At 41.9% G+C, this 24,118-nt stretch overlaps 1 protein-coding gene across 3 annotated transcripts in view; it reads left to right on the top strand.

Moving 5' to 3' along the window:
- ERICH6B (glutamate rich 6B) overlaps positions 1-24,118 on the top strand; it is a 122,998-nt gene that overhangs the window by 37,500 nt on the left and 61,380 nt on the right. For all 3 annotated transcript variants that reach the window (XM_083168966.1, XM_083168965.1, XM_083168967.1), the window contains exons 5-8: positions 2,919-2,981; positions 6,067-6,143; positions 14,255-14,374; positions 19,671-19,828. In XM_083168966.1, the coding sequence (XP_083025092.1) occupies positions 2,919-2,981; positions 6,067-6,143; positions 14,255-14,374; positions 19,671-19,828 (418 nt within the window). The remainder of the gene's footprint in view (positions 1-2,918; positions 2,982-6,066; positions 6,144-14,254; positions 14,375-19,670; positions 19,829-24,118) is intronic.

The raw sequence follows: 24,118 nt of genomic DNA, 5'->3' as shown, positions 1-24,118 counted from the left end.
TTCCTCCTTGGCAAACCCAGCCCCCTTCTTATAGGAAATTATAAAAGGAGATGCCAGGGAGGATCATATTAGAGGCAATCATTATTTCCGCTCCTCAGTGGTGTGTTTTTGCTGCTATCTCCAGTGCCTCACCCTATTGGACCAACTTCTTTCCTGGGCTTGTAAGTTATTTTAGTCACTAGTGGTGTGGACTGATTCGGCTGTAGGTTTAGCCTGCAATTGAATGCTGCAAGATTAATATAGTAATGTCTCATTTGGCATTTTGTAGTTCTTAAATGAGTTGCTAAGATTAAAATAAATGTATCACAAGGTGTTATAAATACATTAAATGGGCTGCTGGTTGAAAATAAAAATGATAAGATTCATAAATGTGCTTCTAGTTTGAAGCTAAGGTGTCACAGGGTGGTTTTATTCAGCATAAATGTGTTACGCCACAAAACATTTAAAAATTGGTTATTTTATGCATGGTATTGGCTCTTTGTCTTACCATAATATATTTTTTGGCTCAGTGCCTGCGATTGGTTGCCCACCCCTGTCCTAGACAATAGTCTAGTGAGCAAAGTGTCCTTTTTTTCCACTGAGAAGCTACTCCCCCCCACCCCCACCACCACCTGCACTGGCTGTAGCGACAGCAGCATTGAGCAGGTATGAGTGATCAGGTTAATAGCACCCCGTCAGCAGCCCATGCCTCTGTGCAGGGCTACGAATGGATGTGTACAAGTACAAATCCATTTGAAAGTGCCTGCACAGAGGAGAAATCATTTGATGGTTACTTACCGCTCACAGACACCACAGCAGCCATATGTCCCAGGAGTCACTCATCGGTTGCGAGGATTTAATAGATTTTGGGGCAGGCACCAACATCATGTGCCTGCCCCTAGCAGGCAAAGGAATTCCTGCATTCGGCCTGGCACTTCCAACATTTCTATGGGCCAAAGGCACTCGCAGACTGGCCCTGCAAATGCGCATTACAGAAAATGTGCATGCGCAGTAGGCCCACCATCGGACAGGGATGAATTCAGACCTGTGTGTGCAGGTCTGAATCAGCCCCATTATGTGTGGCATAATATGTAATGAGCACTACATAGTGCGGCATAATGTGTAATGGGCATTATGGTGTGTGGCATAATGTTTTAGGGGCATTACAGGTTGTGGCCTAATATGTAATGGGCACTACGGTGTGCAGCATAATCTGTAATGGGCATTATGTGTGTGGTATAATGTGTAATGGGCATTATGGGTGTGGTATAATTTGTAATGGGCATTATGGTGTGCAGCATAATGTGTAATGGGCATTACGGTCTGCGGCATAATGTGTAATGGGTATTATGGTGTGGAGTATAATGTATAATAGGCCTTACTGTGTGTAGTATAATGTGTAATGGGCATATCAGTGTGTGGTATAAGGTGTAATGGGCATTACGGTGTGTGGCATAATATGTAATGGGCATTACGGTGTGCGGCATAATGTGTAATGGGTATTATGGTGTGCCGCATAATGTGTAATGGGTATTACGGTGTGCAGTATAATGTATAATAGGCCTTACTGTGTGCAGTATAATGTGTAATGGGCATATCAGTGTGTGGTATAAGGTGTGATGGGCATTATGGTGTGTGGCATAATATGTAATGGGCATTACGGTGCATAACAATGTGTAATGGGCATTACGTTGTGAGTAATTCTGGTGCAGTGTGTTTAAGGGGTTCTACCTGGCAATGTCTGTCTAAAGGGCTCTACCTAGCACATTGTGAACAAGTGGCACCACTGTGGGATATCATTTATGTGTGTACTGTGAATTTGTACAATTATGTTGCCATGCCCATTACATTTTTGATGCTTGGCTCCAACAGGCACAGGGGCATTTCTGCGCTTAACACTGGTTAATTGAGGGGATTACGTTTTTCCTGATGTATTACTAGCGCACCTAACGTGTGCTAGGGACAGCTGTCCCCTGTAATCTGCAGGGACAACGCTTGCCCTGCTGCTGGCTCCGGCGTGCACACAAGATCTTGCGCTAGAAGGAGATCTCACACATGCGCATTACAGCCAGCTGGGGTTCACGCATGCGTAGGGACTCCGGGGGCGCCAATAAGGAGAGCCATTAATGCTGGGCATAACGGCTCTTTTAATCGGCAGGTGGGAAATAATACATTTGTCCACTACGGGTGCCCGCTTCTCCATGTTATGCAGGAAAAGCGGGACCCATTATCTTAAAATAGTTAGGGGCAGATTAATACATCTGCCCCACTGTTCCTATTTCCAGTTTGGGGGGGGGGGGGGGCAACATCACATGCAGTCGATTTAAATTGGAAAATGGCGGCTACTGTAGAAGAGCGAACATTTTGTAATGCAGTTAGATTGCAATTGCATCACAGGGAGGGACTGTGCATGATGGGCAGCCTTGCCCTGTGCTTGGCAGCCCCCAGCATGCGAGAGAAAGAATTTGCAGTTTTCAGAAGCTGAATCAGGCCCATTGTTCTGTGTTAAAAATAAGACTTTACAACAGGCATAGCATTTGGCCTCCTCACCAGGCCAGCTTATCATACAGCATTTAATGCTGATTTCACCCATGGTTAATTAATGACTGGCACAGAGATTTAAATTTATGTTGAACGCTCTAATACCATCACCCACTCGATCTTGGAAATAGCTCCATTTATCATGGATCATACATTATATATATTGAGTAAGAGTCATATCCTTTACATTATCGCTTTTGTTGCTGTATCTGCTTATGCTGCATAAGGAATTCTGACACAAACTCCAGCCTGCCTGATGAAGGATTCTATACTGCTCCTGATGACCTTTTAAATGTCTTACTCATCTGAAAATAGTACTTGCTTTTGCTGTTAATGATAGATTAAAAGTTCTATGGTATAGGAAAACCGAATTAACATTTAACGTTTTGCCAAATTAGCAGAGACTCCTGAGCCAGATGATATAGAGACAAGAATGTCTACTTCAAAGCCAACTGAACAATGTAAGTGACTATCCTGTTGCTTAGGAATGTCTGGATTATCTTAAACATTGCACGCAGACGCCCCGATGGTCACTGTTGGCGGATGTAGATCGGCACTGCGTGTGTATATCCATAGAGTTAGAATATACATTCCTGGGTGGTAAAGGGGGTGGGTCTTCAGTTGGTGGGTATGTTGGGGTGTGCCAGTGTCATTGACTGTGTCAAAGGATGCAGTTTCTCTGAAACAGCAACTAAATCCAACCAGTGATTCAGAATCGCACAGAGCTTTTGCTACTTTCCCACAACCAGTGACATATTATGAGAGGAGTGGGTCTGTGTGCCGTGTCTGTTCGGGCCCCCTCCTCTCGACGAGACAAAGTAAGTTTGTAGATTGTATCCTACGCTTGAGCAGGTCCCTGGGAAAATAGTCAACATTTTTCTGCCAGTTTTTCAAACCCACTTGTGCAAATCAATAGGAAAATGGGCACTCCATTTCCCCGGTGATATGTGCAGCGCTGCCAATGGGAGACTACAGAGTGAGGGTTGAGTTGAACATAAATTGAGTATCTTTTACAATTATGCATACCTATAATGCACTACTATAGACATATGAACAGTCAGTAACATTGCAGACTCTTACGTTTGAAGAGGCAGATTGGGGGAAAGGGGGTGCACATAGAGCGTGATCCAGACCTGTTTGCTAGGCTGCACATGTGAACAGCCAAGCGAACAGGTAAAAGCCGCCCCCCGCTCACCACCTGACCAAACCCCCACCGCTCAAATCCCCATGGTAGCATGCGACAGGATGTGTTCCCTAACATATGCCCTCGCATGGTGGCTGAACGGGAGACAAATCATTCTATGGTCGCGCACCATCCAATGATTTATCTCCCCTTCGGTAATAAAAGGCTGTTTAAACCGACTTTTATTCCCGCCGCAGATCGAAGGTGGTGGGCGCTGACATCTTGTTACATCAGCTGCCCACCCCATGCGGGCATCGTCATGCATTTTCATTGGGATGTCCATAAAATGCTGAGCATTTCCCTGCTACAGCTCGCTCCATTCGCTCCTGGAGTTTGTGCATACCCATATTCATGCGCAAACACCATCGGACATGGGGCCGGATTAGGGCCCAACCGAATGAATCTGAATTGGCCCTAATCAAGAACATTGGAGCAAATGCAGCCAATTACGAGTGTGATATGGACTAATTAGTCCAATTAGTTAGTAGATGACTTGCAAATCATTCAGTTATATTTGCTCTATAGCAGAAATAAAGCAAATACTGGGCCTTATTCTGGTCGATGCGGTCCGTTCCGAATTCTTTCGGAGTGTGCTTTTAAGCCGTCTGCGCATGCGTAGGCAACGCTATGCGCATGTGCCATGCATGGTCTCCGTAATCGTTCTCACTAATACCGTACAGAAATGTCCACCGAATTGAATCGGGAAATATGGGCGTTTTTGGGCGTTAATCGGACTTACACAAGGGCGTGGTTTCAAAGTGGGAAAAACTGGGCGTAAATATGGGCGTACACGAGGGAGTGCACTAACTCTGGTAGGCGTGCATTCGGACAGCACACCGACTGCAAACGAACCAACACGCATGAAATATGCGGTCTTCATAAGCAAGTTTCACTTTGCGGAGACCACTTGTTCATGTGCTAGGCATTCTGTTTGCCCAATTAGTATGCCCGCACCTGAAACACTGTCAGCTGAACACAATAAAATCCACTCCTCTACTCATTAGTCATTAATTACATTCTTTTCATTGCTTCAATTGGAAGCATTGCTGCCTAAATGGAGCATTACTAAATACACAAAGATAACCTAAAACACCACTGCATGTTTGCTATTTTACCCACATTTACACTGCAAGCAATGGTCAGAAATTGCTACCAATAGTATAATTTTACATATCACTTTTACATTCAGCAATAACACCACACATTTGGGGGTAAAAATAACATTTATTAAATTGGTGGAAAACATATGAATTTTCGTGCATGTTATTTGGCACATGCCAAAAAAGAAAGGTAACATACAAACAATCCATTTTTTATGAGGTTGCCTAATTGCATAAGTGTGTCATGTGTCAGATGTATGACTTCAGATAACAGTCGTGAGTTTTGCGGACATACCCCGCAATGGGTGCGTACGGCCAGCTTCCCGTCCGTTCTGATGCTGTAAGACCGTGCAGAATCTTTGTGTGGCCACCGCACACGCACGGTTTGGATGTAGTCCGAAAACACACCCTCTTCTTAGAGAGTGAGTCCGTCCGAACGCGGAGGACCTGTGGGCGTTTGTTCTAACAATGTCCGCACAGCGTGGCGTTCGGTCAGCTCCGAAAGAATTCGGAACGGACCGCACCGACCAGAATAACCTCCACTGTGCTTAGAAGTGCTCATCCTCACAGGAATTTTCTTAAATGGTTGTCCACACAGAAGTCAACTCCAAGGGGGAAATTTACTAAGATGGGAGTTCTATTTCACATGGGATGTTGCTATGGGTAACCAATCAGATACAATCTTCTATCTAGAAGGTGCTAAATAAAGTAGATTCTGCCCATAGCAACATCCTATGTGAAACAGAACTCTCATCTTAGTAAATTTCCCCAAAACAGTCAACAGTTTAATAGAATAATAGTAAAAAATGGCTGCATCGTTTCTTGTGAGCTTCGCCAAGTCCCATATGGACTGCACAGACGACGTTGGCGGTAGAGAAATTGATGTCATGCCATTTCTCTGCAGTTTCTCAAGTTGTGTTTTGTTTGAAATGCTCAACCTGGCAGCGCTGCAAAGCAACCTGATCCTTTTATTTTTAAAGGTCCAGAACTCAAGTAACTTATTAGACCAGTTTGGCTTAATACACTAAAAAGGGCACATACTCTGTTTATATTATATACTGTATATCACAGGTCTTCAACCTGTGGCCCTCCAGATGTTGTGGAACTACATTTCCCAGCATGCCCTGACAGTTTTGGCATGCTCTTATAGGAAAAAAATGTGGCAATGTTTCACAACATCTGGAGGGCCATAGGTTGAAGACCCATGCTGTATATTATCAGACAACTTCCAGACACATAATTGTGACCATGTATTTTATCCAGGTTCTATCACTACTGAAAAAACAATGGTCAGCAATTCTTCAGCTTTAGCATCTGGTGAGACACGTGGACAAACAGAGGTACAGTAATAAGTTATAACACACTGCTTGCAAGACTATTAAATGCCAAACTGAACATATCATTTAAGATATACTGTACATGATGCGAAAATGTGCAATGTTTCTCATAGGTTGCTGAAAAAACAGAAGAAGCAAAATAAATGCATTATACTATACATGACATGTATATGAGACCGTGGGCAGTCCACATAAATTTGAATGTAGCTATAAATGTTTGCATGCACAACCCCAAGCAATTCTGAGCTGGAACCATCTTGCTTTTTTCCCTCCGTCCATCAAATGGGCATTATTGGGCAACAACTGGGTGTACGCACGTAAGAGAATTGACTCTTGGGCATGTCCCATATTTGTGTCTATATGTTGCGGTATCTTTGCCTTGCAGATGTCTATTTCATTTGCATCTTTTGCTCCTAGGATGATCAGGGCTGAATTTAGTCCTCATGCGGCCCTAGGCGGGATACTGGTTTGGTGTCATAACGCCATAAGGTAGTTGCCCATTGCTCCGCTAGGAATCTTTTAGATGGCAGGATATCTTTATGGGTCCCCTTGGAACTTCCTGGACGCTAAGCAGGCACCCAGGGTGACTTGTGGAAAATCCACCTCTTATGATGATGATATCGTTGTAATTGCCATTAATAATGATAACAGATGCTCCACAGTGGTTCCCAGGACCTGTTTCAGCAGACTCTTAAGACATTTTCCATTTTAATTTTCAATTTATTCCTTTGTGAACACAGAGCCTCATGACAAAAAATTGCACAATACTGACTAAAAAGCCAAGAGCCATGGTATACTGTATATACCTTCTGTCTTGATTAAATAAAAAATAATTTAACACACAATAGTCTGTACCATATAACATACATTTATCTATACAGTTGACATATTTTACGAGAAGTCCAGAGTATTTATAACTCCTAAGGTCAGATAAAATATACTGTATATGACTTTTACATCATGAACAGACTTGTCCATTTCAAGCCACCTGGCATCAATTCACTCATATACCAGTTAACTTCACTGAGCTCCCTTTCAAATAGCTAAATATAACTGAGGTTTCATTAACCTATTCTGTGTCTCTCAGACACCATACATCAACTACAGGTAGACAGTTTTATGCCACAATTATACTTTATCGGGACCCCACCCAGGTCACGTTTTACAGATCCCCCAGCAGATGCACTGTGTTTCACTGTGTCACATTTTTAAATCCACAGGTGATCTAGAAAACAAAATCTGTGTGGGGTCCTGGGGGCCAAATTTGAGAACCTGTGCTTCTAGCAGATGGGGATAAATCAGTGCTAGATGGAATACATATTTATACTTGGATTAGGCTTCTGTTTGTTAGAGGTGTATGCAGAGTTGTCTGTGACTCAGAACAAGTATGGGATAACATAATAATGATGTGTTCCCGGCCGATCTGCCAGCCAAAGGGCATCATACAGTAAAGTGTTGCCCGTGCAAACAGCACCGTACAGTGGTACGATGGCGTGATGTACCATGCCGCATCATACAAGAATGTTCCGGAGTGTACCCAGCCTAAGGCCTTTATCTGGTGGGCACTCTTCAGAAAATCAGGAAAAAAATGGTGAAAAACTGCGCTATTTGAGGAACTAAATCAACAATCAATTGATAAATAATATGAATTTAATTACATAAATTTTTATACATAAAATAATACAATGTTAATAAATGAATAAATTATAGTTAAAATTACATGAAGTGTGCACTTAATGGCCAATTGGATGTTGAATCTGTGCATATGCGGCACTTGGCGGCTCCACTTGTGTGGTGGGCCCTTTTTTCTCTGAAAAGAGTGTCCCCACTTTTTTTACCTATAGATGGATATGGTTATCTTACTCCTCGGACAGTATTCATGGGAGGAGGAGAAATGCAGTCAAAAAGACACTCACATATCTGGGATGTTATCCACTTATTGGACTTGATGTGGTCCCCGTGGGTCGATGGGGGGCTCCCAGCTTTTTCAAATCACCTTTGAAAAAGCTGGGAGCCCCCCAGCGAAACGCGTTAGGTGTAGTGCCCAAACTCTACCTCCAACCTTGGATTACAAATCGGGTAACCACCTTGTACCCGGGACTCCCTAATTATCGGACCAAGAACCACCATTGGGACTTAGAAAGGAGATCCAGCAGCAACCATCGACCCACGGGGACCACATCAAGTCCAATCGAACAAATGGATAACATCCCAGATATGTGAGTGTCTTTTTGACTGCATTTCTCCACCTCCCATGAATACTGTCCGAGGAGTAAAATAACCATATCCATCTATAGGTAGAAAAAGTGGAGACACTCTTTTCAGAGAAAAAAGGGCCCACCACACAAGTGGAGCCGCCAAGTGCCGCATATGCACAGATTCAACATCCAATTGGCTATTAAGTGCACACTTCATGTCATTTTAACTATAATTTATTCATTTATTAACATTGTATTATTTTATGTATAAAAATTTATGTAATTAAATTCATATTATTTATCAATTGATTGTTGATTTAGTTCCTCAAATAGCGCAGTTTTTCACCCTTTTTTTCCTGCTTTTCACATTGGGACTGACAATCCCTAAACATAACTGCTGCTTGATTTGTAAGAGGAGGACATACGCAGCGCCTGATTATTGCCCAGGGGCAATTCATCGCCACTTTTTTTTTTACTTATCAGAAAATGTAACAGATATAAGATAATGATTTACAAGGCATACTGACAACTATAGCAAGTACACTAAAGTGAAATGACACTGTTTAGTTGCTCCATATTCTAGGCCAGGGTTATTCTCAGTAAAACAAACTTAAAAAACATTGGGCCTGATTCAGACTTGCTCGCACAGCAGCACATTTGCAGCAGCCAGGGATCAGTTAGATGCCGCCTAGTAGTAATTAACATCCCACCTTGCAAATGAATGTGCACGCTGTGCGAATAGACCTGTATGGCTGTGCGAATAGACCTGTATGACTGTGTGAATAGACCTGTATGACTGTGCAAATAGACCTGTGTGACTGTGCGAATAGACCTGTATGGCTGCGTGAATAGACCTGTATGGCTGTGCGAATAGACCTGTATGACTGTGCGAATAGACCTGTATGGCTGCGTTAGTAGACCTGTATGACTGTGCGAATAGATCTGTATGGCTGCATGAATAGACCTGTATGGCTGCGTGAATAGACCTGTATGGCTATGCGAATAGACCTGTATGGCTGTGCGAATAGACCTGTATGACTGTGCGAATAGACCTGTATGGCTGCGTTAGTAGACCTGTATGACTGTGCGAATAGACCTGTATGGCTGTGTGAATAGACCTGTATGGCTGTGCGAATAGACCTGTATGACTGTGTGAATAGACCTGTATGACTGTGCAAATAGACCTGTGTGACTGTGCGAATAGACCTGTATGGCTGCGTGAATAGACCTGTATGGCTGTGCGAATAGACCTGTATGACTGTGCGAATAGACCTGTATGGCTGCGTTAGTAGACCTGTATGACTGTGCGAATAGACCTGTATGGCTGCATGAATAGACCTGTATGGCTGCGTGAATAGACCTGTATGGCTATGCGAATAGACCTGTATGGCTGTGCAAATAGACCTGTATGACTGTGCGAATAGACCTGTATGGCTGCGTTAGTAGACCTGTATGACTGTGCGAATAGACCTGTATGGCTGTGTGAATAGACCTGTATGGCTGTGCGAATAAACCTGTATGGCTGCGTGAATAGACCTGTATGGCTGTGCGAATATACCTGTATGGCTGTGCGAATAGACCTGTATAGCTGCGTGAATAGACATGTATGGCTGTGTGAATAGACCTGTATGGCTGTGCAAATAGACCTGTATGGCTGCGTGAATAGACCTGTTTGGCTGTGCGATTAGACCTGTATGGCTGTGCGAATTTGTCCAAATCCATTCATAAGACATTCACAATTAATTGATTATCCCACTGGTCACCAGTGAACGCAAGCGTTGCATTGCCCTGGACTTACTTTGTAGCTGCATAGCCAGATTAAGGGGGGATGCAAGGGATATTGTACCCCAGGCCCCCTTTAGTCAGTGGGCCCCCAATCCAGAGCACAGTGACATATCTATCTGTTCTGATTCTGGTCTGATTGTGTAAGCAGTACACAGGCTGCTGCAATTTTTGCATAAGTTGATTTGGTTGCAGGTTTATTCGTTTTCTTGGCACCCCATTAGATGGCCGGTTACCACCCCCAGATGCCGACTTCCTGTCAATCATCTTGGGAATAGCTAGTGATGGGTAAAAGTAGCAGGACTCATTGCTGGAAGGCATCACAGTCACACATTGCGGCCCAGATGCATGCGCAGTGTGTCACCCGTTGGCTGCGAATTTGCACAGCAGTGATCAGGTAGGAATTGGGCCCATTGTCCTTGGTAATGAGCGAGATCTAGCCAGATACAGTATTTAAATAAATGTTCACAAATTGTATTAGTAATTGTGAGTGACTGACAATTAAATGGATCTATTCACTAAAAGACATGCAGTATAGAAAATCTAACAGATGTTTATGAAAGGACTGAGAATATTATATAATTCATGTAAAGAATTTCAATGTATTACAATTATGTGTAAACCTTATACACTACATCTCCCATAGCCTCTGAATAGGAAAGAAATGCATCAATATTTGGAGGTTAAGTGACCTTGACCTGCCATATTAGATGGCACAGTGAACCCCTTATGTACCTCTGTCCAATCATTCATGCTACTGTTTTTACTATTCAGACAGCTTCATAGACATATTTTGCATGGTGACCTTTAATAAAATGCACAGGCATTGCATGTGTTATATCATTGTGTGTAATGTAGTGAAGAATATGGTTCCAATTATTACATACAATATTAATATAAAATGCAAATGCTATCAAATGAAACTGTCAATGATCATTAGAAATGTTTATGCTCTTCCAGAACCAGAATTAAAGACATTAATTATTCTATATGGGATATTAGCTTGAACTCAATAAAAAGACGATCATGTTAAGACATTAGTTGGCTCATGAAAATGATCACATTAGGGTGACTCGAAGGTGACTTACAAGAACTGAATCAGAGAAGAATTACATCAGAAGAGGTGTACAGGGCAGTATTTTACAGTAGTTTAAAGCCTGTCATACTGACAGCTTAGTCCCTATCTGCTCCTACCTCCAATCTATGTCTTCACAGCTCCCTATGTCCGTATTAGGGTGGCCAATCTCGGGATCGGCAGGATCCCGGGATTTGGCCCCAAAACGCCGGGATTTCAATCCCCGGATTGGAGTTTCAATCCCGGGATTTTGGGATTAGACTGCGCATGTCCGCAGTCTAATGCCGGGCAGCGTCTGAGCATCACTCAGACGCTGCCTGACTTCTCCAGGCAGCACTGCGCAGCGTGACCTCTCAGCGTGAGATCAGAGGTCACGCTGCGCGGGCAGAGGTCGCGCCCGGCATTGTGATGCCGCGCCACCCGCCCAGCCAGCGCGCCCACCCACGCAGCCAGCACACCCACCCAGCCAGCCAGCACATCCACCCACCCAGCCAGCACAAAGCCAGTGCGCCAGCACGCCAGCCCGCACCAAGCCAGCACCCAGCGGCATGGACGACCCGTTCCCCCACCCAGCAACCGGGCTCCTGGCTCCCGGCAGTATGAAACTGACCGGCAACCCTCAAATGTAAGTAATTGTGGGGCAGTCTTTTTATTATCATTTTTCAATTCATTTCTCAATTCCGAATCCCGGGATTGAAAAAATGCCCCGGGATTGGCTTCCCTAGTCCGTATCCAGCAAGTTTGAAACAGATCGTTTTGCTTTTGCTTTCTGTTAAGGTGTAATTTGGTTCATCGAGTGGCCTCTAGTGGTCACTGCCAGTACTTCACCTCAGAGGCGAGAAGCGTTAGCCTTATCTATCTATCTATCTATCTATCTATCTATCTATCTATCTATCTATCTATAGAGAGAGAGATAAATAGATATATAGATATCTCTGGTACAATTTATGTAATAGATTGTAATCGCTTTCTGTAATAGGTACAGATGGAGCCGCAGTCATCTGTAGCGCCGGCGCGCCCAAGCAACCCGTCTCAGTATGCCGTTTGTTGAAATGAGGGCACATGAGCGTCTCACACACTTGCGCGCCAATTGCCGAATATGGGGTGCACGAGCCTCTCACACGCACGTATCTGTACCGAGAATCTCCACTAGCAGTATAGATGAACGGTTCTCCATCTGTACCAGATGTGCAGCAACTTTTAAGCACTTTCCATTGAGTTTAGTCTCTAAATACACAGATGTAATCATCAGCTTTCTCTGATCGCTGAGAATTAAAGCTGCTGAAGATGTATAGTAGATTTTAAACCCAAATATTGTCTGCTTCTTAGCTTGGAAAATGGTGGTCTTGCTCCATGAATGGACACAATGCAAATATCTTATTAGCGAGAGCGATGCATGGGAGAGTACGGGCTACTTTAAACTAATTGGAGTGACTTTTCTCTCTTTGATAACATGGTTTGTTCAGGTGGAAGACTTTTCAGGACCTTAGGTGATAGTGTGAATATGGTGTCTTAGAAGTTCAATACCTGCTGTTTGCATTAAGTTCAACAAGGTTGCCACTCTCAGAGCCCCTAGGTAGTTGCCTAAAGCTGCCTAATGGTAGAGACGGCACTGCTTGGCCTTTATTTTAATTGATGTAGAACACTGTGATACTATGCTAGTAAACTTGTGCTAAATCTGGCAGAAAACTCACATGAATCAATGAGACACACTGTGTATATAAATAGGAAATTTTAAAAAATAACCCAAACTGGTTATCATACAATATTGTAATAAAATATGTCTTAGAAATATAGCACAATACAACTACTGGTCTGCAGCGAAGTTATGCCATGCTGTGAGTGCCATTGGCACTCAATGTGTAAAGCCCTGAAGATGAGGTTAAGGGACGTATTCAATCCAGTGTCACGACTGTCGGGCTGTCACGACTGTCAGGCTGGCCCGACAGCCATGATCTGGTCCCGTTCTCTGCTGGCTCGACGTCAGCTCAGCAGGTGGGATTCAATGTCCTATCTGTGGAGCGATGAAAAGGGGCATGGCCGCTAGATACGGCCGTAAATCGTCGAGCTGCAGCCGGGAGCTCATCAATTCCCGGCCGTTCTCGTGCTTGTAAAGTCGGGCCCATTCTGCCGAGATCCCTGTTCAATGCTGTTGAGAAAGACAGCATTGAATAGAACCCCACCGCTATTTCTCCCATCAAGAATAGCAGCGGGAGATTGAATACCCTCCTAAGTGTGGCTCTGTCACAGATCTGTTTTATCCAAATGAATGTACGCCTGGTGCTCTGGCGGGAAAAGGAAGATGTTGCCCATTTAGGCTCTTATTCTGGTTCACTCGAAAAGGCAAATTCCTTCTCAAATATACAAAACCATATGCACTGCAGGGGGGCAGAAGTAACTTGTGCAGAGAGAGTTAGATTTGGGTGGAGTTTTACTTCAAAGTGAGATCTATATTGCAGTGTAAAAATAAAGCAGTCAGTATTTTCCCTGCACAGAAACAAAATAACTCACCCAAATCTAAATTCTCTTCACATGTTACATCTGCCCCCTGCAGTGCACATGTGTTTGTCCATTTGAGAAGGAATTTACCTTTACGAGTGAACCAGAATAAGGGCCTTATTACTTTTCTGAACAATATGATATTAATGTTTTCAAAAGGCAGAAAAATACTTGGGGTGAAATTTAATAGGATGAGAGATTCAGAAAGTGAGAGATTTGGTAAGAAATCTCCAGGTTTTTTTAAAGCAGCAATCATTTACACTGCAAAACCAGTTTGATTTTGCAGTGTAAATGATTGATGCTTTAAAAAACACTGGAGATTTCTTACCAAATCTCTCACTTTCTGGATCTCTCATCCTATTAAATTTCACCCTGGATTTTTTGATTCTAATTAAAGATGAGCTGCAAAAATAAATTACTTTATATAAATACCAAGTTTTCATCTGGAAACAAACTTTGCTCTTGTGCAGATGATCACTTTTCTCCAAGATGTATTATTTTATCAACCTGCACGGAAGTATGGAAATCACCACCCTCTTTGTATTTTCTTTTTGCTTTAGAATCTCTTACATTTGGAAGGTGATCCACAACAACAAAATGAAGCTTTTTGCGAATTCTGTCACATGCCTAAAAAAACATTTCCATCAGTACAACAGATTGTCTCGGAACCCGGGAAAACGGTAAATGAGAAGAATGTTATAGGTTCAAGCATGTATGCATTTGAATCACTACTTGTACAGCCGAAAAATTATTATTGTATTGAAGAGCACATGAATTTGCAGATCCAAAAAAAATATTAGTTTGTAGGGCAGGAGAGTGGGTAAAAGAGTAAGCAATAGAGTGGGCAGGAGAGTGGGTAGAGGAGGCATGTTAGTTACAAAGTAATTTAAGCTTTTGCATACAATTTAACTATTTAATAGACAGCATTGTTTGCTGTAATGTATCTGATGTATTCCTTTAATAGCTTTTATTGCTGCCCATACATAGCAGAAATATTGAGTTTATTTCTTATTATTCACAGGAATGTTAGTGTTTTTTATGTGTTGTTCTGGAGGTCTTACTGTGGTTAGTTGTATCTGTCACTTTAATTATCTCCATTCTGCAAATGATTTAAAAGAACACCCTGGCTGGTAATCTTCCCTCAGTCAACTAGGAAAATGTTATGTGCCCTGTAAAGTAATTAGCCATATTCTGAGAAAGGTTTCTAAGGGGTTTACTGCTGTGCCCATCAATGGGGCAGTCGGTGTGGAGAAAGCTCCTTACCCATCTCAGTTTCCTAGCACTCTCTTTTCAATTTAGTTTCTAGTTATTTTAAATTGATTTAAGTGTCTGCAATTTACAATTTAGTTTTTTTTGTTTTATAAGTGAATGTTATTAGTATGTGTGTATATATGTTTGTTTATTTATATATATATATATATATATATATATATAAAAATACAATATGGACCTCGTATTGCGCTAACAATAATCTGCTGCTACTCCGATAAGGCTCCCCTGTTAGTGGGAGTCAAACAAGAGATTTAGAAAGGGGGGGTGGTTTTATCGGAGAGCGCTAAATGGTGTACCACCTAGTTACTTCAATGCAATATACAACACTGATACAATTGGTGTAGTGACAGTTGATATTTGTCCCTTTCCCGAATGAGACGTGCCAATCTGTTCAAGGTAAAAAAGTTCTTTATTGAAACCCAACGCGTTTCGTCAGAACGACTTTATCAGGGGTAAAAACTAGAAATGGTACAGAAAGGAAAAAGGGTGTACTAATCAATAATGAATTTCATCATCTCGATATCCAAATGGCAAATATATCTTTTAGTTTAAGATACATACTTTCAATGACTTTCAAGTATGTGGTTTGATCAACTTTTAGAATTCGTACAGGATAAAATCTAAAATCATTAAAATAACCATAAATTACAATTGATGGCAAAACATGTTGCTCTTCATGTTGTTTTGCCATCAATTGTAATTTATGGTTATTTTAATGATTTTAGATTTTATCCTGTACGAATTCTAAAAGTTGATCAAACCACATACTTGAAAGTCATTCTGGTATGTATCTTAAACTAAAAGATATATTTGCCATTTGGATATCGAGATGATGAAATTCATTATTGATTAGTACACCCTTTTTCCTTTCTGTACCATTTCTAGTTTTTACCCCTGATGAAGTCGTTCTGACGAAACGCGTTGGGTTTCAATAAAGAACTTTTTTACCTTGAACAGATTGGCACGTCTCATTCGGGAAAGGGACAAATATCAACTGTCACTACACCAATTGTATCAGTGTTGTATATTGCATTGAAGTAACTAGGTGGTATACCATTTAGCGCTCTCCGATAAAACCACCCCCCTTTCTATACGTATATATATATATATATATATATATATATATATATATATAATTAGCAGATGTCATAGTTTTTCAACGTTTCAGTGCTCGTTTTATTGGCACTATCGTCAGGATATGATAGTGCCAATAAAACGAGCATTGAAACGTTGAAAAACTATGACATAGTATTGTCGTTTCTGCTATACCTGATACCTGAGTGCCGCTCCCCAAGTCTCCTATATATATATATATATATATATATATATATATATATATATATATATATATATATATATATATATATATATATATATATATATAAAAGCATAATTTTTTACATGTAGTAGATCTTTAAGCAACATTTAAGTAACAACTGAGAATGTCTTTGAACTGGCAGCTTATTCCAATCCATCTCCTTCACTCACTGATATATCTTCTTGCAATATTTTTCAAGATGGTAGGTCAAAGTAACTCTATTGTTAGAGATACTCACACTGCTAATACAGTAATCTAATATTAAATATTTATATATATATATAATATGTAATGTCTAGTGTCTGTGTGTCTCCGAAACACTGCCATCTGTTGGCAGCAAGTGAAATGACATCTACTAGCTTTCAAAGCATTAGCTTCTAGCGGGCTTACTAGTATAAATATATTTAGGTACTCTTTACCTAGAACGGCGCCCATTGCGGGCATCGCATGTACATCGCATGCCATTATAATGGCATGCGATGCGACCAATGCGATGCCCGCGATTTCACATAGAAATACATGTTAAAATGTAAATAGAGTCGGTCGCATCGCATGCGACCAAAAATCGCATGCGATGCGACCGACGCGATTACCGCGATTTCACATAGGGAACAATGTTAAATGGCCCAATTGACCCGATTTTACATAGGGAACAATGTTAAATGGCCCACAGAGGCCAAATAGCCACCCTCAAGTGTGAAATGGCCCCCCCAATTGTTAACGCGACCCCACGATCAACGTCAACCCGAAGCGTGGCGAGCGCAGCGAGCCCGCGAGGGGTGGCAGTGCGCGTCCTACGACCTTTTCATACCCCCACTATCCACGTCAGCATGGAGTTGAGAATAGAAAGTGTGGGGAGCGCAGCGAGCCACTGACCCCGAAGCGTGGCGAGCATAGCGAGCCTTGCGAGGGGACGCGGATACCTGCTGCGCTCGCCACGCTTCGGGCTCGGTGGCTCGCTGCGCTCGCCACACATTCTATTCTCGACTCCACGCCGACGAGGATAGTGGGGGTATGAAAAGGTCGGAGGACGCGTACCGCCGCCCCTAGCGGGCTCGCTGCGCTCGCCACGCTTCGGGTTGATGTTGATCGTGGGGTGGCGTTAACAATTGGGGGGGCCATTTCACTCTTGAGGGTGCCTATTTGGGCTCTGTGGGCCATTTAACATTGTTCCCTATGTAAAATCGGGTCAATTGGGCCATCTAACATTGTTCCCTATGTGAAATCGCGGTAATCGCGTCGGTCGCATCGCATGCGATTTTTTGGTCACATGCCATGCGAGCGACGCAATTTTTTACCTTGCGGTGCCCAAGATCAAAATCTTCGGCGACGTTCTAGGTAAAGAGTACCTATATTTATCTCTCTCTCATATATATATATATATATATATATATATATATATAAATACATTTTTGTAATCATTAATATACTTTAAACAAGGAAAAGTAGTTTACATTTGCATGTGTAGATAATAGTTAATATTACTGTGTTCTCTATTATGATTTACTTTGTTTTGTGGTTTTTCACTACATAACATGTGTCTCCCTGAGGTTCTGGTGACAAGCTTGGTGACCATTAGAACAAAAAATACTGTACCAGTCATCTAACTGACAGGAAATGTCTCTTAGGACTATACTTGCCATTCACTATTGGATGCTCCACTGTGGCAGACAGTCTCCTGTGTCTCATGACCAATGTACTGTGAATTCAAATTTCTACGGATATTGTCATTTATATGAGCATAGCTATGTCTGTTGGAGGAGAACTTGCAATTAGGCTGTACCTTTGGCCGGAAAGGTCATGTAATGGGAATTAGAAGTAAAGGTCCATACACACTGGGTGACTATGCCCAGTGTGTATGGACAGCAATTATCGCTATCATCGGTGGGGGCAAAGCCACTGTACGGCGCCATCAGCGGGGAGAGGACAGCTTTGCATCGCGCACCGCGATGCAAAGCCGTCAACCTTCTGTCAATGCCAACCTAGGGTATGTTGACCATTCTTAAGTGCCAACCCGATTGCAGTAGGTATGGGTCCCTTATTTGAATGATGACCTGCCACTGGCTCATCAGTGTAAGTTTGTCATGCAAAGAAGATGCACACCCTGTCTGTAGGTGAGATTCGGAGTCAGAAACTGCTTGTATCAGCATGACTTACAGCTGTCTCCTTAGTGACCTGTAAACTAGATGTCTATTTACATGAAGTCAGGTGGAATAAGCTAATGCTCTCCAGAATGTATATGATTATTAACAAAACATATTGCTGATACCATACCTCCCAACAGTCCCGATTTTATCGGGACAGTCCCGATTGTCAGGGCCTGTCCCGATGTCCCACCCGCGGGCGGCAGTGTCCCGTGGTGTGGGGGGGCTGTTGGGAGTCCCCCCTGTCAGCTGCTAAGCAGCGGGGAATAAACGCTGTGCGCATGCGCACAGCGTCTATTCCCGCAGCCAGGGGGCTGGGGGCATGGCTAGAGGCTCACAGAGCCTCTGGGTCATGCCCCCATAGCGGCAAAATGGGGGCGTGGCCTCGCGGAAGAGCCGCGAGTATAGGCCACACCCCAATTTAGGCCACGCCCCCCGAAAAATTTCGGCGCGCAGGAGCATCGTCCCGACTGCAGAGGTCCAAAAGTTGGAAGGTATGCTGATACTAGGTTATGTAAGTGCTTGTGTCTCACTGTTTTTACCTTTCACATAGAGCAATACACTTTGAAGACGTAAGTATTGGTTCATTTATGCCCCCTTTCAGACCGCACTAAAAAAACTGTATTTTGCAGATTTTTAACCTTTTTAAAACGGTAATATGTGCAGTCTGAAAGGTGCAGTGATTTTACCGTTTATAAAAAAACGTTTTTTGGAAACAGTAAAAAAGCAGGGTCCTACCCGTTTAATAAGCGGCCGGCTCATTAAATATGCACTGCGTTGGCTCAGAGCAGATTAGCTACTGCTCACTGTCAGACCCCCTACCCTTACCCTTCCAGCATCCTGCAGCTCTCCTCCCTGCCGGCAGTGTGGGAGCTCCTGCTGGCAGTCTAGGTGCGGGCTCTGGTGCCTGATCCCCTCTCTCTATACCTCCAAGAGGTCACTGCCCAGCGCTGATTTCACACCGCAAACCTGCATTAGACCAGGTATTTACATGCGATGTAAAAGGGGTTCAACTTGCTCTGACCCATTTTAAATAACGTTTTAAATACCTGGTCTAAGCAGGTTTTGCGATGTGAAAGCAGCATTAGAATTAGAAGCAGCTTTATTGATGTGATAATCGTCCTGTAGTTTCTACAGCTGCATTGTACACAGTGGAACACATTACACTTTGTCTGTTGCCATGATGTCAATTTGAATACATGATTGTTACAGATGTAAACATTTGTACTTTTCTACCTCCAGCTATTTTGCTGTGTGAAAAGCCAAGAGCTTTTTCAATATCTGATCATGAATAGCATTGAGCTATATACACAGGAGGATGCTGAGGAAAAAAACAAGGCTGAAATACAGCTACCTGAAATGTCTAATGAGATGAAAACTCAGCACGGACCAGTAGAAGGGTAAGTATTCAGAAAATAACTGAGAATTTATTTAATGACTGCAGCTAGTGGAGAGAAAAACAAAACAAATACAGGATCCTTTGCACACAATTAGACAACAGTTGTCAGTGCTGATTCACTGTATGCTATCTATCTTTTCCCATTATTATTTTTATTGGGTTTGCAAGAAAAGGAAACATAGTAGGCACAGAAATGAAGTTACAGGAGCAGGTGTAGTGTGTCTAAAACAATACAGAATGTATAAGACACTAGTATATACAATGATCCAAGAGGAAAAACAAACCTAAACACACATAAATACATGCATACATACATACATACATACATACATACATACATGCATACATACTGTACATACATACAGTCCATACATACATACAGTCCATACATACATACATACATACATACATGCATGCATGCATGCATGCATGCATACATACATACATACATACATACATACACAGAAAATTTGTGGAGCGTCAGAGAAATCAAAATAACAGGAACTTCATAAAAAATAAACCACCTCTTTAGTCAAATAAAAGTAACAAAGGGAGATGGGAACAACAGGGAGAATCAAGAACTGAAGACAAAAAAAGAGAAACAGGTGGAAAAAAACATTAGAAGGAAAGAATAGGGAGGAGGATAAATGAATAGTGCAGGGGTAAGGGAAAAGGAGGAAAGGGTAGAATATTAGCTCCTAATAAAAGTGACATGGGTATCATCATACAGAACCGGTGTGTTAGGGCACATGGAAACCATATGAGTATAGATCGACTTCCCCCTAATGCTGGGGTTTGAATTTTGCACCTGCAAGAAATTTCACAGGTCCCTAACTACAAGACACTAGTAACCAACACAAGTACAGCAATTATCCCCTAGCCCAGTGGTCTCCAAACTTTTTGAATCACGGCACCCTAAAGTATCAGAATATTTTTCACAGCACCCCTAGGCCAAAAGTTGGTTACTAGTTTCAGGAAAGATATTAAATTAAAAAGTTGTGATTTAAATGTTTTCCTTAGGTCCACTTATGTGGTGAGAAACATGATTCACTTCTGTTTACCCACATATTCTTAATTGGAAGCCTAAAGCACTGATTTTGCCTATTTCATTGGCCATAAATAACTTGAACCACCAAACCTGAGGCACCCCTGAAAGTGCTCCAAGGCACCCCAGGGAGTCTAGGCGCACAGTTTGGGGACCACTGCCTTAGTCTATATGTCTTAGCCAGTAGACTAGAAGCCTCTCACAAACCAATACACATACAATACAAGGTCGAGGGTCAAAGGCAAAGTCAATACAATGCCAATGGCAGGGGGCCCATGCCTCAGAGTACCAAGGTCAACTCCAAGGGGGACTAAGAGGAGGAAGGAGTAAAAGTATCCTTAAAGGCTGCAGAGGCCTTAAAGTCCATCCAACAGAACCAGGCATGTCTAAAGGTTTCATAATCACCATCCACCAAAGTTAATACTTATGTGTTAAGTTACATCTTTGCCACAATACATGGATTAATAGATTGGGGTGCATGTGTATGCTCATATCCATGATCGATTCAATGTGCTTTGTATGACAATAGGTGTGACTATATGCAGCCCAGTGTGTCATAGGAACCATATGACACACTAGGCTGCATATAGTCACACTGTATAATCTTACAAAGCCCATTGAATGATGCCTGTGTCCCATCAATGTCTGCTTTTTAGTAGACATAGAGGATGGTACGATTCCATATATTCGCACCGGTGAAGCGACCAGATGCCCTTACTTGTTTTTTGGTCCAGCTTTATTGCATATGTAAGGTGACATATTCAAGGTGGTCTGGGTTTGGCTGCTCCCTTAGTGTCCTCTCCATATTCCTTAATTTTTTCTATACATCTTTAAATGATCGTTCTCCATAAAGAAATCTAATTTAGCAAACAAGACCATAGGAGGAGAGGAGGTGTGCCACCTCACTGGAATAACATACTTAGCAGCATTGTTTAAATGGCACAATTTGATTTTCTTATATTCCAAGACAAGTAATGGGGACAGGTGAAACAACTTGGATCTGATGGAACCAGCTCTCTTATTATTATTGTCATGGTCTCATTACCAGATTGTAGTAAAGTGAGGATATTATAGACTATATCTGCCAATTGAAGATTGTAGATTAAGGAAATAGCACGGGCCAGAGCAGTAGGGAGGGTGCATATGAGTTCAAATGGTGTAAGAACTGTAGTGAGGGTGGCGAAGGGATCAATAGATTGAAGGAAATGGTAAAGTATATAATTCTAATTTTCACTTAAAGGCAGGCAGGATCCAACACTCACACACAAGCTGAAGGGATGCTATTTTGTTCCCAATGACCAGCTGTCCAAGATGAAAAAGTCCTGTCAGTGCTTGGAGGGATATGGTCATTCAACAAAAATTGCATACAGTATAGGAGATACAGATGGGTGGGCGGTATAGTTGGATGTGTGCTTTTAATACGTATAGGGTGCAGTGGGACAATGCAAATAGGGATGTCTTGTCCCTTCTCCTCATCCATACCCAATGTTTTTCATCACCCAACCTGACGACGAGAGGTTGGTTATTTATGAGGTCGCCTATTCATTGTCTAGTTTTCTCGACTTGTCGAGCAGAGCTCGCCTGATTTGGTTTTCGGTTTGCTCGACTGTCGAGTTGAACATAACTCGACTTGTCGAGTTATTTTGGGTAAAATCTGTCGAGATAATTCCTGCAGCCTATTCAATGTCAAAGAATTCACCTGACCTCGACTGTTTGAAATCACTCTTCCCTCAAATTTAACACGACAATTATTTCTGTCGTGACAAGGGAGTTTCTCTTGTTGCATGTTCATAAATTGTGTTAAATGTATATGCAGGATTGTACTAATGTGTGTAGTGCTTATCTTGACTTCTGTCTTTGTGATATTTTGCTAAATATTCCTCTTTTGATTAACTTTACATTTGCTGCATGTTTATATGGTATGCTTTAACCCATTATTCCATTGTCAGCATCAGTTTTCAGCTTGTATTATTACGCATTTGTTTAAATTATTCCATTTGGCATATAAGAAGTATTATTTCTTTTTCCGCTCACCTTTCATGTTCACTGTGCTGCATTTTGCCCATTGAAAGTCGTCTGTATACATGTCTATTTATGTCTACTTCTGGTTTGATCAAACACCTATGTTTAGGTCCCTTGTATCCATGCTGGGGCAGAATTACTCAGAATACAATGTTTGTTTGTTGCCATTCTTTTGTTTACTTCTACAATGCAATGCATTACAATTTACCTCAGAGCTCTCATTCCTGTACTGAGACTTCAGGGAGACACCAGCATTGTGCAGTCTGCTGATTTGGAAATGGTTTTTATAGGAGAATTTTCATTTTTAACAAGATATCTACTTTTATATAATTGACTATAAAAATTAAGCCTATCTCTGACAATTGCCACTTTCCTCTCTAGGGGAGAACTCGACTTGTCGAGCAGGGGAGAACTCGACTTGTCGAGCAGATGAGAACTCGACTTGTCGAGCTAAATTTTCAGTTAGCAAAATGAGAAAAACAAATGCAAATGCTCGACAATTCGGACTGTTACTGGTGGGATTGAAATTACAGTTTGAATAGGCGAGAACTCGACTTGTCGAGCTAAATATTCATGTCGAGCAGAACGAGAAAAACAAATGCTCGACAATTCGGACTGTCACTGGTGGGATTGAATACCCCCCTAAGTTTCCATTTATTAAGCATGCTTGTCAATAGCTCAAGATATTACTCCTGCCTATACTGGATATTAGGTCCAGCCACAAACGTGGCCTCTTCCTCCTCCACACAAACTCCGACAGGTTGGTGTGTTAATGGGGAGGGAATTTTAATGCCCATTTTTTATTTATTATTTAATGGATCAAAATAATCCACAGAGTCACATAAATGAACATAAATAATCCACAGAGTCACAAAGTGCATTATAGAATAAAAATGTATTCCCAGCAAAATCCCCTTATAAAATCACCATACTGTAGCATGATAATGTAGAGAATGTTTTGGACTACTGGCACCAAAGGAATGTCACAGAATTATATACATTTTTATATATTATTTATATTTGGGTTGGGAATTTTGCTAAATAATTAGCAAATAATCATATTATAATTTTTAATAACATTCATCTAATGAGCAGAATTTGAATACAGTTTATGACTCAGAGACATACAGTACTAGTTCTAGGGAATTAAAAGGGAATTAAAAGCCTGATACTGGGTGCCTCCTGTGTCTGCTTACAGTGTATATAAGTGACAGCTTTCCCAGC

Source organism: Crinia signifera, chromosome 2 (assembly GCF_055691185.1).
Source record: "Crinia signifera chromosome 2, ASM5569118v1, whole genome shotgun sequence".
Lineage (NCBI taxonomy): Eukaryota > Metazoa > Chordata > Amphibia > Anura > Myobatrachidae > Crinia > Crinia signifera.
This window is presented reverse-complemented; position numbering and strand designations above follow the sequence as displayed.